Source organism: Botryllus schlosseri, chromosome 8 (genome assembly GCF_051294905.1).
Source record: "Botryllus schlosseri isolate E-star chromosome 8, Bs_hap1, whole genome shotgun sequence".
Taxonomy (NCBI): domain Eukaryota; kingdom Metazoa; phylum Chordata; class Ascidiacea; order Stolidobranchia; family Styelidae; genus Botryllus; species Botryllus schlosseri.
The window spans coordinates 5,591,935-5,606,476 of NC_137243.1; the positions used below are offsets into that span (position 1 = coordinate 5,591,935).

Here is a 14,542-nt window from a genome sequence, read left to right on the forward strand (position 1 = left end):
TTTCGACCCATCGCCCCCTTTTCAAGGTCAACACCGATCATCGCCCCCCAAATATTGTGTACCGAAAATTGGGCATACAAATTGCAATCACCGGCGGGTTGACTAAAAAAAAAAAAGGTCAAATTTTCGGCTCGATGTCTGATTTGACACACTTTTGTAACTAAATTTCCGTGGGTTGACTAAAAAAAAAAAAAGTCAGCCGTTTTGACGCGTCATCGCCCCCCTATCGCCCCTTCGCTATTTTCGCCCCCCGTCGCCCCCTTTGTCCATTTTCGCCCCCCTGTCGCTCCCTTCGTCATTTTCGCCCCCCTAGACCGCCAAATCGCCCCCTGGGGGGCGATATCGCCCACGTTGGGAACCACTGACCTAGACAATCGCAGGTAAATTAATCACTACGATACCGCATTTTGCCTGCTGAAATATGTGTTATTATTCTTGTTTTCAACTTCTACCGTATCACCAGGTCAGCTAACATATCTTCAACGGAAGAATATCTTCCCAATAATGTCAAGAATATGTCAAATGTGCTAGCCCAACGTTGAAGCTTTGTAAGTCTAGTGCCGTACTGTGGCAGTTTCTCACTCGAGAGAGAAGTACGATACTCAATTAACATTGCCCCACCCCATGATGACGTAACACTCGTCTTAGTGAAAATTTGAAGTTTTCGCGAGTGGCGCCGCGTTTGAATAATGTACAGTACGTGACTAGGACTACGTGTGGCCTCCGCTTTATAAAGAGGAATGGGCTATCGATTCCGAAATCATATTTGCACGTACTATGGCTTCGGCCTCGATATCAACCTAATGCGACCTAATATTTGCACACGATGTTCTTTATATGAGCTCGCATATCTTGATTTAATTGGAGAAAGTTGCTGTGATCCGTGTGTACAGAGCAACCATATTCTTCATAGGCCGTGCTTATACACGTGGAGGATCGCCGCTCATTATTTTCTGAGTAGATTTCTGTAGCTGTTTCTCAGTAGATTCTCTAGTTCTGTTGAACGGGTGGTAGAATCCCGTATACTTTTAAACGATTAATATTAAAATAAACTGACTATGTATGGTTTTACGTGAAGCTGCAGTTACGTAGCAAGTTATCTTGCAAGGCTGAACCGTTCTGTGGACAGGATACAAGTATTCGGTGTGTTACCACGGATTCGGATAATTTGTTACATGAGTAGCAGAGGCTCTCAATCGCCGGTCCACAACCTTCCTGTCGGTTCGCGAAATATAATGCAATTTTAATGTCTGAATTAGAAATATGCTAAGCTAGAAGATGCGCGCTTGTCCAATTAAAGAACTTAAACACAAAAGAGCAATACATGTCCATCAATTGTTACGTCACAATTGAAAATTCCAATTACAAATTCTAACTCCCTACATGGGATTAATATTGTGGGCGCCAGATTTTCTCTGTAAAAACTGGTAGGCTACCAATAATCCTGTGGTAGCGCAATTCATCGTAAATATCTTAGAATTTATAATAATTGATATTAATCTAATATAACTGTGGCACTGATTACAAAAATCTAATATTGATCGACTTCTCAATTCGGCGGTACAATAAACGTTGCAATACACGCCCACATTTTAATGGCAGTACTAGAAAGCTACTTGTCAATGACGAACGCGGGTAGCAAAGCGTTGTTGGTAATTTGGATTTGTAATTGGAATGTCACTTCCAAGGCAGTTCATTTCTCGGCGTAGATCAGGAAGACAATGTGCATTTGAAAACTAGATCGTCATATAGGCGTTCCCATGTCAGGCTATTCTCTTTGATCAACAAACGTGCGATGCCATCCAAGATTACGCAGCGCGCGATGCCGGGTAGTTTGCGCGATCATTCGTTGTGCAGGATCGTAACTGCCTCACTCCAAACCCCCAATTGCAGCGGGGCCGAGCTTGAAGGGGTCAAAATTATTTTGTGAATGAACAGATATTATCCTACGGAGTATTTTTTTGAACTTTATCGCTTTGCGCGATTTGTTATTGTCTTAATTATTGAGTTCCCTTCCCTCAAGAAATACGTATGATTTAATATAGCAATGGGCATTTCGACGTCAGCCATTACCGCACCACGACGCACCAACACAGAATGAAAGCGAGAAAGCCTTGGCCGAAAAGGACTGTCTTTTGTTGACCGAAAACCCCGATATGCCTAATTTTTTATAGGTGCCTAAATGGCTGACGATGAATCACGCTGTCCTGGCATTCTGTCGCCCACAATGCCATACCACAGAGAAATATTATTTGCCAACTTGGAATCGCAAAAAGGATAAAACATGTATAGCAATATACACGCAATTATTAGTATTATTGACCGATTCAGTCATGAAGTGTAGAAAATTTTCCCGCCTCACGCGATTATAGGTCACGTAAACTCTTTGCCTACACTGAGTAGAATGAATGTGCTCACAAGTAATGGTGAAAACATTTATGCAACTATGAGGTTTGGGGGACGAAACCCCCAGAAGTTTGGTTTATCGCCCTACGTGGGCCCAATACCAAACATGTGTTGGGGGGGGGGGTGGGCCGACGAAGTGCTTTTTAGGCCCTGATTTTGTGGATGGTCAGGTACAGCTGTTTTCGTAGTTGCCGGAGTAGCCTACGTCTGGTATGGTAGTGGGCAATGAGCAAGGTAGCACGAAACGCTTCTTCTCTCGATATTTTCGAACAGAAAAATATTATTCGAGTTATCATGATCTGTTAAATACGTGGCCTTCGGCACGAAAGACTGTGAACGATTCTCGGCGGTAGCACGTGGCTCTGGGCGAGGCAATTTTACCTCGACTCAGCGGACTCAATACCGCAAAATAACATATATGCAATCTTGAACATATTTAATTACGACCAAAACCCTCAAAATGTCACTCTCTAGCAGCCTATACTTGCAAGAAAACGGTGGAATACTTTACATTTTGGGTTAATTTTAATTTTTTGAAAGTACACCGGTCTGCCAAATACTTTTTGAAATATTACCGGTCAGCGAGGTGAAAAAGGTTGAGAACCATTGGCTTAGATCAGAGGTCTCAAACTCAAATGTGCTCGCGGGCCATTTCCTAGTTTTTGATGACGCCGCGGGCCGCAGCATCAATAATCGGGATATTCAATGTATATAGGTTCCAACTAGGTAGGCCTTATTTCACGGGTCCTTGCAGACAGGCATTCCACAAACATCGTGGAAATGTGATCTGCTATTGCATTATTCACGCTTGACACGAAATAAAATCACATTTTCAAATATTTGAATAATATTTTTTGTGTCGGGCATAATTTATAGACATAATACGAGATGATGCATCATGACCAATGTTCCCTCTAATTTTTGACGAGTCTGCGCACACTCACCAACTCACTGCGCAGACCCTACGACAACAGTGCGTAACGACGAAAAAAAGGTCATCACTTGGTCATTGGTTTCAAAATTTGAGCCACCCATGCCGAAAGTATCAATCTGGTCATACCCATCTCATGATCTGACCAACAACGAAAAAGGAACAAGCACAGGTAGTGTTCAGAAAATACGATATATATTTTTACAAAGTATAAAAGTAATTTTCAAAACGTACAATTCCAACACAGTGAACAGAAAACAACCAACATAGCAGTCGACAGAACCGTTCCCAAAAGCTGCCGTAAGGACGATTGGAAATCAGTTTACCGCCTCGGAAAAGTACCATGCAAGCCCACCGCTCAATCACACACGAAATACGCTTTTTTTTCGCCGCGAGATCACAATAAAATAAATAAATCGGAGAGAATCGACAAAAACTCGTTCAAAACGGCCCTCGTACGTTAAAGGCACCAAAGAAAAATGAAGTTCACTTGAATTTGTTGGAATAAGTTAGGTCAGTAACTGTCGTACCTAACTTAGTAACACTGAGCTTACGTACCGAGATTCGTCGACGGCGACCATACTGAAAGTGCCTCGCGGTATAATTCCATAAATATGTGCCCGCGCGAGATAGCGATGTGAGTTGCAAAACATAGAATGCCAAGATAAAAAATACCAAACTACGGAGGCTATCGAACGAGCGTATTACTATATACGCGCCTACACTTCTACAAGAAATAGTTCAGTTCGTAGACAGAAAAAAAAAATCGCTGGACAAGGATAGTAAAACGAGGAGAAGACACACTGAGTGTAGTGCAAATTACAGGCTGTCTGCTTCTTAAGCGTCGCCAATTTAGGGCTGGGTCGGGGCTTGTAATAATTTAAGTAGTGACAGACGGTTTTATGGAGTGCTGAAATTACAAACCCTTCTGCACTAATAGTTATATTATCAACGACAGTTCGGGTTCGTTTCAATACGAATATACTATTCCATTGTGGGAGTCTTGAAACCTTAATTAGTGGTATCACAACATTCAAAATATATCAAATTATCTTTAATGCCATCTATGTAACTAGCAAAGAAACGCATTTGAATTTCCGCATTATCTACACTGTTATGCATCATATCATTTAGCCCAGCCCCAATCGCGATAAGAGTCTTTAAATCAGTGCAAGGTGCCCACAAATACGTTTGTCAATACTAAAAAGGGGGAACAACGCATTATCTCCAAGATACGACCCGCGCGGGTAGACCGCGGGAGCAAACACTGAGACGGAGACACGCACACACACACGCTAACGTCATAAATATCAGTATCAGCATAGTCGTTCGCGGCCCTCGTTCACATTCAGCTGATCAGATCCAGCACTTTTGACTTGAGGTCCTTGGCCTCGGCGTATTGCAGCAGGTCGTCGCCCATGGCGCCGTGCAGCGCCTTTGTGAGCAGGGTCATTTCTCGTTTGAGGCTTATCGCGTGCTTTTGCGTCAGCAGGCTGGCCAGCACGGGCCAGACTTGTTGCTTCAAGGCTTGCGGCCTGCGCGAGTGTACCGTGCCGACCATGTCTGAAACGGACAACGGGGGTTTGATACGCCAGCTCGATAATCGAATCGAGTTCATAGAGGTAATAATTCTCATGATTTGCGTCGCGTAGTGAAATGATACGCTCCTTGCCAGCAAGAGGTAATATATCAACGAGAATTGGAGTTTCGATACCATTTTCAACTGTGGAAGGCACATATTTGCACTTTTCACATCATTCCTACTGTTCTGATGTAATTCAGTACTTCTATCTAATTCTCTGAAGTGCTCAAATACATTTCGCCTACTTGCATGACTCACTCATCTTATCAGGTTATCTTATCAGGCATGGTACAGTAACTTACCGGCGAGCTTTTCGATCGATATTTGTTTCGTTTTACCTTGGGAGTACATCGCACAGTGGATAAATTCTGGCAGTAACGTCATGTGGTCTGAACAAGACAAGGTCATGCTAATAAAAATCGGTGCAGAGCGATTGGTCATCAGATACTACAAAAATTCACATTTCCGGAATCGCAGCAACATAAAACACATTGTACGACGTGCGTTTGGGTGATAAATAGGGCAATTTTTTTTGACATGTCAGTCAAAATAAGTCGAAACTTTGTTAACATCGTAGCGTTAGGTCAAAAATTCTCAAAATTGTTTAGAAAATCAATTTTTTTTAGCCCTGCATTTCGCTTGTATCGTAGATTTCGCGTTGTCGGTGAACTTATCATTTCACATTTTACAGCTTGTAGCCTTCTTTATAGGCCTACCGTTGTAGACGGCCCGTTGTCTGCTTATTCTGAATCATCAACGGTCAAATGAAACAAATAGGTTGAGATGGTGTTACTGTCAACGTACTGCAAATATCCTAACTGAAGCAAGACTGCTTGGGCATTGCATGGTTCTTATATCGAATATATATATACCCCCGCATCACGATAACAGAATATTTCCGAAGATTGCCCTTATTTTTACCATCATCAGTCATTTAATGTCAGTTTCCAAGATGCATCTCGCAATATTGACCCCCTCTTGAATTGATCCAGTTCAGTAATAACTCCCTGGCCGATGTTAACCACGGCAAACAAATTTTGAATATTCACCACAAACATAAAAAAGCACACAGAATCTCACCGATATGCGCGAGCATAAGCTCCACCGCCCGTACGGCGAGCTGGGCAGTGTTCTGCTGCTTAGACACCAGCAATTTACACACGGTCCTCACGAGTTCAGACGTGGCCAAGAGACTGCCGAGCTCTGGAAGCAGTTCGATCGTGGTCTGCAAGCCGAGGGTGTTAATTTTCGGGTTCGCGGTCGCAAGCAGAGATTGCAAGCCGTCTGATATCTGGAAAAGAACAAGTAAGCATTAACGGCTGGTCGTAGGTCCACTCTGGTTCTAGTAATAATGCGTTATACCTAAGCCTCGATTATTTGAATTTTTTATGCCAGTGAAATCATATTAGGCGACACACTTGCTGATATATTACGGTTACCATATTTCGTGATCTGAAAAAGAGGAGACTTTCGACAAGTCACATAGGACGGAGTATTATTCATTCATACGAGACTGCAAATATTGAAATGCTTCCTGGAGGAATGAATGGTATATTCATGTTGAAATGAACACGAATATTTTCGGCTGACACTCGTTAGGGGTAATTGTCAGCAACTAGTAGAGAATTGGAAAGGACATAACTCTTTCCCCTGTCAATTACCTTGACAATGTTGTCTTCCACCAGGGGCCGGTTCATCTCCAGCTTCACCCGCAGGTCCCCGAGCGCCTCGTTGACGACTTTAATGTCCTTGCTGCCGAGTTTGGTGCACATGACACGCATTTCCTCTTGATCCTGTTGGAAAGAATGAAGAATGAAAATAACGACAGGCAAAATGTACCGATTTCGCATGTCGTATCAGTTACCGGTGAATTTGTCACTTGACGGACCCTATGCCTCATCTTAACCTCAATTACCCAAACCCGAATACTTTAATACATACATACTAACATTAGAAAAGAGCTTCTTGGAGGTGCAGAACTTCAATATACAATTGAATAGTATATTCATATCGAAATGACCGCGAATATTTTCGGCTGACACTCGTCAGGGGTAATCGTCAGCAACCAGTAGAGAATTGGAAATAACATTGTTTATCAACGATCGTATCACAAAATATGACGTCACCATAATGGAGTGAAATCTCAAATAAGAGAGCGTTCAGTGTACTATTTTAAGATGGTACACGAACTCCTTCTGTAGACAAAGCTTGGGCTGATGTATTTTGCATTTCGACATTTATTGAGTGAAAAATTTCGTTTTTGAATCTATCAATACAACATTGATGCATCGCTTTCATAATATTAATAATCACTACATTTCTAAAGCAAAATTCACCGTTAACCGCCATCGTACACCTACCATGTCGTTAAAAGTGGGCCGGGCCGGTGTGCTGCGTCGAGACGACTTGGAAGACGCTTGCGCCATGCGCTCCGTCGAGTTGCCCAATCTACTGACGCGATTTGTAGACCCCAGCCGACGTACCCCGCTGCTTTGACTGCGGTTTCCGGCTGACCCCAACGTTCCAACACCCTGCAAGAGCGAAATCAAAATAAGCTACAGGCCTGCGGTCCATGGACTACTTCTAAAGGGTACATGAAAGGCCAACGTTGACACTACAACTACGAACTAGATAACCTATTTTTGACCTATGTCCATATATTGTGTTGTTTCCAGTCCTTACCACAGACCATTATAGCCACACCGACCATACGAACACTAATAATGCGACTCTAACTACTCATTTGACCCTGGTTGTGCAGTTTAACAACTATCTCGGACTAGGTAACACTAGAGGGTGTCTGACTGATACACCACTATGAGCTGTTATGACTTCTGCCTATCTTTTCATTTTATCGCCATCTTGTGTTTTTTGTACTTATGAAATATAAATACACGAATGAATGAAGAATATTTCACAGCATGAGCTAATTTGGTTTGATTTCGACAATGACACACTCAAGTACGTAAATTTCAACCTATTGCGACAACTTGGATAATTTGGATCATAATAACGTTCTAAACCTCATATATGGTAATAAACACAATGGTGGGTGGATGTCTGAGTTTTTAAGAATGCAACAAATCAACCCATCTTGTGTGAGGGAACATCGCTAGATAAAAAGCATTAAAAAAAACACGAACCCTCGTTTTCACATTCTGAACGGATTCCTTCATTTCCTTGGCCTGCTTCGGACCGAGGTACTTGTCGATACATTTTTCAAAGTCAGGATGCGTCATCAGCGTTTGCAATATGCACTTCCCGTGATATCGCGTCGCTTGCGACGGATCCGTCGTAAAAGCCGCAGCCTGAAATAATCGCATCTCGCAGTAGTACCAGGTACAATTGAGAGGCGTCTTTGCATCATGTGCTAAAGATAGACACCTCGCCGCAATATCAAGTCAAACAATTTTAAAATTACAGATAATACCTTGGAGCACACCTCAAAAACTACACTCCGAACAAAAAGATTCATCAATCAAGTATTACGAAAGCTGAATAGACACTTGATAATAGTGAGAGATATTTCACAATAGGCACGAGATACATATCTCATGCTTCTGACTGCCCGTAGTACAAACAGAAGCTCTCAAAATCTATTTCGAGCGGCTTTAGACCAGATTACAAACAAGTATCATAATAAAGCGTTATTATACCAACGTTTTTTCATATGTGAACACATTTAGGCTCTACAGCAGTGGCATTGGTCAAATATAATACAGTTTTATATCTCAAACACAATATGGTTGAAGTTGGGATTGTCCATTAATTAGAGAGATGAAATATCAAAGCTGGTAACATATATTTCTACATCGTGCCGTGATATAGAGTTAAACTTCGTTCCAAAGAACAATCAAAATCTAGTCAGTGGTTTTTATCTTTGTTCCCATTGTATCGAAGTTTACAAGATTTGCTCTCGAGTTCCGTACATTTGCAGTGTTTACATTTTTATTAATTTTGATTATTGAAGTCGCACCTGTCCGCGAAATTTGTTTCAAAGTTTTCCCGCAAGCAGTGAAAGGTCGAGAACCGCTGCTTTACAGTGCTCTGGCTCTTAAAGTTGATTTTAGGCGATAAAGATATGGCCTCGTTTACAACGGTCAACCAAGAAGATGAATTCGCAAGCGCAGTTATAAATTCAAGACATTGCGATATGATTCTTGTTCATTATATCACAATCGATGACGCCAATTGAACCACTTACCGCCGGTATTATCTTCTCCGTGACGTCTTTAACCCCGCTCAGAGCTTTGCCGGGTCCCATTTTTTCAACCAGTAGCGACACAAACTGTGCGTTCATGTCTCTTAAATTCTTGTTCTTACTGCTGAAAACGCAAAAACGAAGACAGTCATAAACCAGCACCGAATTAAAATTGTGATGACTCGACTCGATTTGAGGCAATTTGTGTAATGAATCGACTTGTACTTGAGTTAAAACTAATGAAGTAGAATCGACTTGTGACTTGGTTACAGCCTTAAAAATTGCGACTTCTACTCGAGTGGCAATGTTGACTATTTGGCTCTGATTGTCGCAAAACAGGTTACAAAGCTTTACCTGCTACCGACTGTGAGCAGCGCGTTCAGCAGTTTCGCTGAAGTGACGTTGGCGATGATGCACTGGAAGGTCTTTGTGATTTCTTCCTGCATGAACGCGCCTTTATTCCGGCCGATGGCAGTCAGCAACGATCTCGTCGTAGTCTGCAACGTACGACCACGATATGACGTTTGATTATTGTGAAATAATCGTAATCACATACCTCAATATCCATATCGATCGCAGGCTTCTTGAGATAGGTGTAGACGTCGGTTAGGCAAACCACGGCCGCTCTGGATACTTGGGATCGTAAATTGCTCACCTGTTAGATAAGTATGAAATTATACATCAAGACTACATTCAAAAATCATAAGGTGGCCATTAAACAATGTCATACATGCCATATCTCATGAATACCTTTAACATGGTAATCGTACACCATGTACCGTACATAAATAGTATTAGAATGTGCCCATGACATAAGGACAACTGAACATGAAAGTTAGCCTTTGACAAACTGCCTTCGGTTAATACTCCAGATATATACTGTCCTTTCAGTAAGATTACACCAGAGACTATACGTATTTGATTAGCTTCTCAGTAAAACTTCCCAAGACTTATTTCTGCACCTTCCTTGGCCAGCGGCATATGCACATCATGCACTCATAGTATGCATATGCACAGATCGTGTGTATGTATATCACGAGTCGGTGTATATGTCGCAAAACACAGAGGATAAAAATATACTATGCCCTGTCCTGGGTGATCTGTTCATGTTAACAAATTTCCATCTTGTGGGTTGCTAGGTTCATGATCACCACGAGGGAAGAAAAAAATTCCACGGTAGACGGAATAGTAACATTACACTCCAATAATGAGAACAATCCATCAAGAAAATTTTCATCATATTCAAATTTTGCCAGATGTAGTGGTTTTTGCCTTGCTTTCACTCTCACTTAACTGATTTTCAGGTAAAAGTCATTAATTTTTAAATTATATAAGTCAGTTTTTGGATGATTCAATCACGTATACGAGTCAAACTGTCGTAACTAGGTGAAACAGCCTTTGCATCACGGAAACTGGATATATTTTCGACAGCACACCAATTTGTTGTGTGTTCGGTCATTTTGCGTTACGCACACCCCGCAATTTCCAATTTCCACCTTCGTTCAATTCCTGAAAGTATTCAACGTCTTGACCAAATCCAGTACCCAGTTTTTGAAAACAATCACTGGAGTATTTACAGATCCTCATTTTCTATTTCTACACTAAGCAGTTTTGAGAAGAAATGTCTTGGTAATCACCAGTTCTACATAATAAAAAGCTACTTCTACTGAACTAGTGGTACCAACGATAACTATTGCTATATCCTACATCGTCGCCCGAATGGAATGCCAGTCTAAGTGTGTCACGGTGGCACAGTGTGCCTCACAGCAATTTTCTGACAGTCATCCGACCCGTTCTATACTTACGCTGTTGGTCAACAAGAGAAGCACTTCGTGTATGCGCGTGGCGAGCACGTCCTGATGATATTTCGCGAGACGCCGGAATTTATGAATGTGATTGCAGATCTCCTCCCACTCTTCCGAGGAGGCTTTGCTTTGCAGCCCGACTATCGCGTCGTGGAGAGACTTCTCCGGGTTATGGCAGGGCAGTATGTCGGTCGTAGTTTGCAATGTAGCTGTAATGAGATGAATGGTTGCGATCACGCGCGAGACCCGGGGTTGTAACGACTCGAGTCGCGATTTTTTGGTGAATCGCCATAACTCGAGACTAGGACGGCCAAGACAGACATTTAATTGTAACTTCGAAGAATAGTGAAGTTACCACATGATTGGTATTTCGTCTATCAGTCCTGATACTTGGAAAATAGGGCCGGAAACTGTTAAGACTGAGGAAAATTACAATATTACGAATGCGAGTCATTCTATATCTCTAGCAGAGTTGAAAAAGGTGGGTTGAACCAGATTGAACCGAAAACTGAACAGTTGTCATAACGTCTTGGACTCGAACCCGAGTCAAAACACTATGACCCGGACTCGACCCTCTACCAGCCGACTTGGACCCGGACTTGACTCGGTGGTGAATTGAAAAAGGCTTAGCTCGAGTCTATAAAAAGTGAGATTGACTTGTGACTTGCTTATAGCCGTATTATTCATGGAATGACATTTCTGTCAAGAAATGATAGACTTTCACAATGATCACGAGGGGCTACGAAATAGCATTGGTCCACAACTATGAAATTATTTTGGATGAAGTGTAACTGGCCGATACATAGATATTTAAACCTTTCAAGTCATTATTACTTGCTATAATACTAAAATACTCGGTTCAAGGCTAAATGCTCGACTTAGCCCAGCGTTAGTGAATACAGATTCCACTTCTTTGCACAAAAACACGACCGCACGAACTGCAAACATACTCACTCGAATCACTGGTAGATCTACGATCAAGACTTGCGGCTCTCGGCGGAGAGGTTTTAGAAGTGGGCGACTTATTTTTCCTGCTGGAGCAAAGAAAAGTTAAGCTACAAGTCTACCGGGGATCGCAACGACGCCCTACCTCGACCTGGAAGGCTGCAGGGGACCGGTCGCATTGAAGTTGATTGCTCTCTGATCGAAATCCAGCGGTTCCCTCTCTTTCATCAGTCCGATATCTTGGTCGGAAGCTTCATGATAAGATGTGAAGAAATATTACATATTTGTGAAGTCGCGATCAACCACACAACGTCGTCATAAAGCGCGATGAAATACGTATAGTCGAAAAACAGCAAATAATCTATAATGTGCAGTAGAAATTACATTATATTCATTGTGGTCGCATAAAAGGCACATTTTTCCACATCAATCATACACTGCTGTGAAATAAGCCCCTGAAATGAGTCCTTTGCGTAAAATGACTTTTGCATAAAAAATCTCAGAAATTTGATGGCAATATTTGACGAATTACCTCGGAACCACGCTATTTACTCACCGGAACCACGCTATTTACTCACCGTGACTCTTCAAGAAGCCATTTTTCTTCTTTTTCTGTGTCGTGCGTAGGGATAGCGACAACGGAATTTGATCCACGCTGTCTTCATTAGACACATCCGATGATATACTGTGGTTTCGGACAGCCGTCCCGACTACGCCGTCTAAACACGGGATTTACGATGACATTCAAATCGGGAGAAACAGTTTTCCATACGAAAAAGGATGGCTTTACGGAAATAGCAACTGTTGTAGAGGGATAGGACAAGGGATAATACTAGGCCAGCTGAAAAAACAGGAGAGAGACTACCCATGGCATTGAAGCACGACTTTGAATACCCATTCACGTACAAAAACAACACATAATATTACATAGTCATCCCAGTAGGATAATAATACATTTAGATCATCAGTGCAATCACATTTTCATTTGTTATATGACACAAATATTTCACCGGTATTAACATAGGCAGCATTAAACCATGATGTAATGCCAATAATGTTGGCGATAAAACTCAACGCACAATAACTATTACCTTTCCTTCGGCGATGCCATACGTTAGTAAAGTAAAACTGATGTCTTCACGTACAAGAAGCATTTTTAAGTAGAAAAAGCTGATTTTGTAGAAAAAGGCCGCTTGAGAAGTCGCCTACTGAAACATTATGTACGCCGGGACAATGTATTACCAAGTGCGATTTCCCAATAGCACACAAACCACACATAAAACTTTCCAAATCTCAAATTTAATATTCGAAATAAAAAACCAAATATTTCCAGTGATTGACTACCCTAAACCATGTTCTGACAGAATTCATTAGTTGAATGATTACTCTTGGCTTCAAAAATCGAGCCTGCAGCACAAGCAAATCCGATTGTGGATTCAATGAAGTAGAAGCCATTCATGATCACAAGCAGGGAAAATTTTTCAAGAACATAATAGTTTAACCCGACCCAAATACAAAACATCTTGAACTCATCCTTGAAACAAAACTCAAGCCTATCATGGAGCGTCTATCAACAAATGGAATGAAAGACGGGTCGAAATGGAAATTGAAGCTAAACACAACTATTGGTATTAGTTATTGATTTGATACACACACTCCACAAGCCCTTAAATAAACAAGACTCAGTTTCGTAGTGTTTACATCGATTCTCCATAACGACCTAAATCCTTCACAAACATCATTTATAAATACAGTCATGCTTTATACAACAAATTGATAAAAATACGAAGATAACACCCGGTGGGTGCATATAACAAGACAACAAAGGAGACTCTAACCTGGTGGATGGCTGGATTGCGTGTCATTGCTGGATGTAGTCCAATGCATTGGGTCGTCTTTGCTTGAAGTGGGCGAATAATTTGAAGAGTTTGCGTCACGGATAGCTGAGAAAACGGTTGAGACGTATGTTATCGCGATCACGTTTGTTAACATGAAATATGTAAAGCAACGCAGCGCTGAAAAGCTATTTGGGCGGATAAAGCAACCTGCGCAATAGGCGGATGCTTTTTCTGTCTCAGACGGGCCGTAGGAATGCACTTAATGCAGAATATCAACAGCCCGGCCATTACGTGTTTTACAACAACAGGCCTGAGACTGCACTGCATTGGGACACAGGCATCAATTCAGTTTTGAAAACAAACTGATATTCCCCTGCTAACCATTCCATACTAAGATTTCACAATGGTATTCAGCCAGTTTAAATCGATATTGGTATCGTCAAAACGAAAACTGGGCAAAATCGAGTTCAATCGATTCTAAAATGAGTATTTCTTAGGCTTCAACTCGCAAATCCCTCGCTATGATGACAGTACGGATGATGTTGATAGTTGAAATATGTACCTTGTATGCGACCATACAGGAAATAATGCCGGTTTCCCATCACATTAATAATTTGGTATTATTTCGACCTAACCTATTTGATTGCACTTTGCGATAATGTTGGTTAGTCATGATTTGCACCAATCCTTTGTACTACGTTGTGATACGAACAACTGACGTTTTAAGATATCCACAGCAAGGAGAAAAGTATCAAAACTCCAAATCTCGTTGATAATGTAACTCTTCAGTGCATTGAATAGGGTGTAATTTCAGTTTTTCTACTGTGTCGATAA

General features: G+C 41.6%; 1 protein-coding gene across 12 annotated transcripts in view; it reads right to left on the bottom strand.

Moving 5' to 3' along the window:
• LOC145443968 (TOG array regulator of axonemal microtubules protein 1-like) overlaps window positions 1-14,542 on the bottom strand; it is a 106,822-nt gene that overhangs the window by 56,054 nt on the left and 36,226 nt on the right. For 10 of the 12 annotated variants that reach the window (XM_080321869.1, XM_080321868.1, XM_080321864.1 and 7 more), the window contains 14 exons: window positions 13,709-13,813; window positions 12,449-12,589; window positions 12,016-12,121; window positions 11,880-11,959; window positions 10,926-11,134; window positions 9,677-9,775; window positions 9,475-9,617; window positions 9,124-9,244; window positions 8,063-8,227; window positions 7,280-7,450; window positions 6,581-6,712; window positions 6,000-6,210; window positions 5,222-5,308; window positions 3,511-4,900 (listed from right to left, as the gene is read on the bottom strand). In XM_080321869.1, coding sequence (XP_080177995.1) covers window positions 4,686-4,900; window positions 5,222-5,308; window positions 6,000-6,210; window positions 6,581-6,712; window positions 7,280-7,450; window positions 8,063-8,227; window positions 9,124-9,244; window positions 9,475-9,617; window positions 9,677-9,775; window positions 10,926-11,134; window positions 11,880-11,959; window positions 12,016-12,121; window positions 12,449-12,589; window positions 13,709-13,813 — 1,985 coding nt within the window. In that variant the 3' untranslated portion in view covers window positions 3,511-4,685. Of the gene's footprint in view, window positions 1-3,510; window positions 4,901-5,221; window positions 5,309-5,999; window positions 6,211-6,580; window positions 6,713-7,279; window positions 7,451-8,062; window positions 8,228-9,123; window positions 9,245-9,474; window positions 9,618-9,676; window positions 9,776-10,925; window positions 11,135-11,879; window positions 11,960-12,015; window positions 12,122-12,448; window positions 12,590-13,708; window positions 13,814-14,542 lie in introns of those variants that run through there. The other 2 variants (XR_013916578.1, XM_080321859.1) reach the window with 2 other exon arrangements.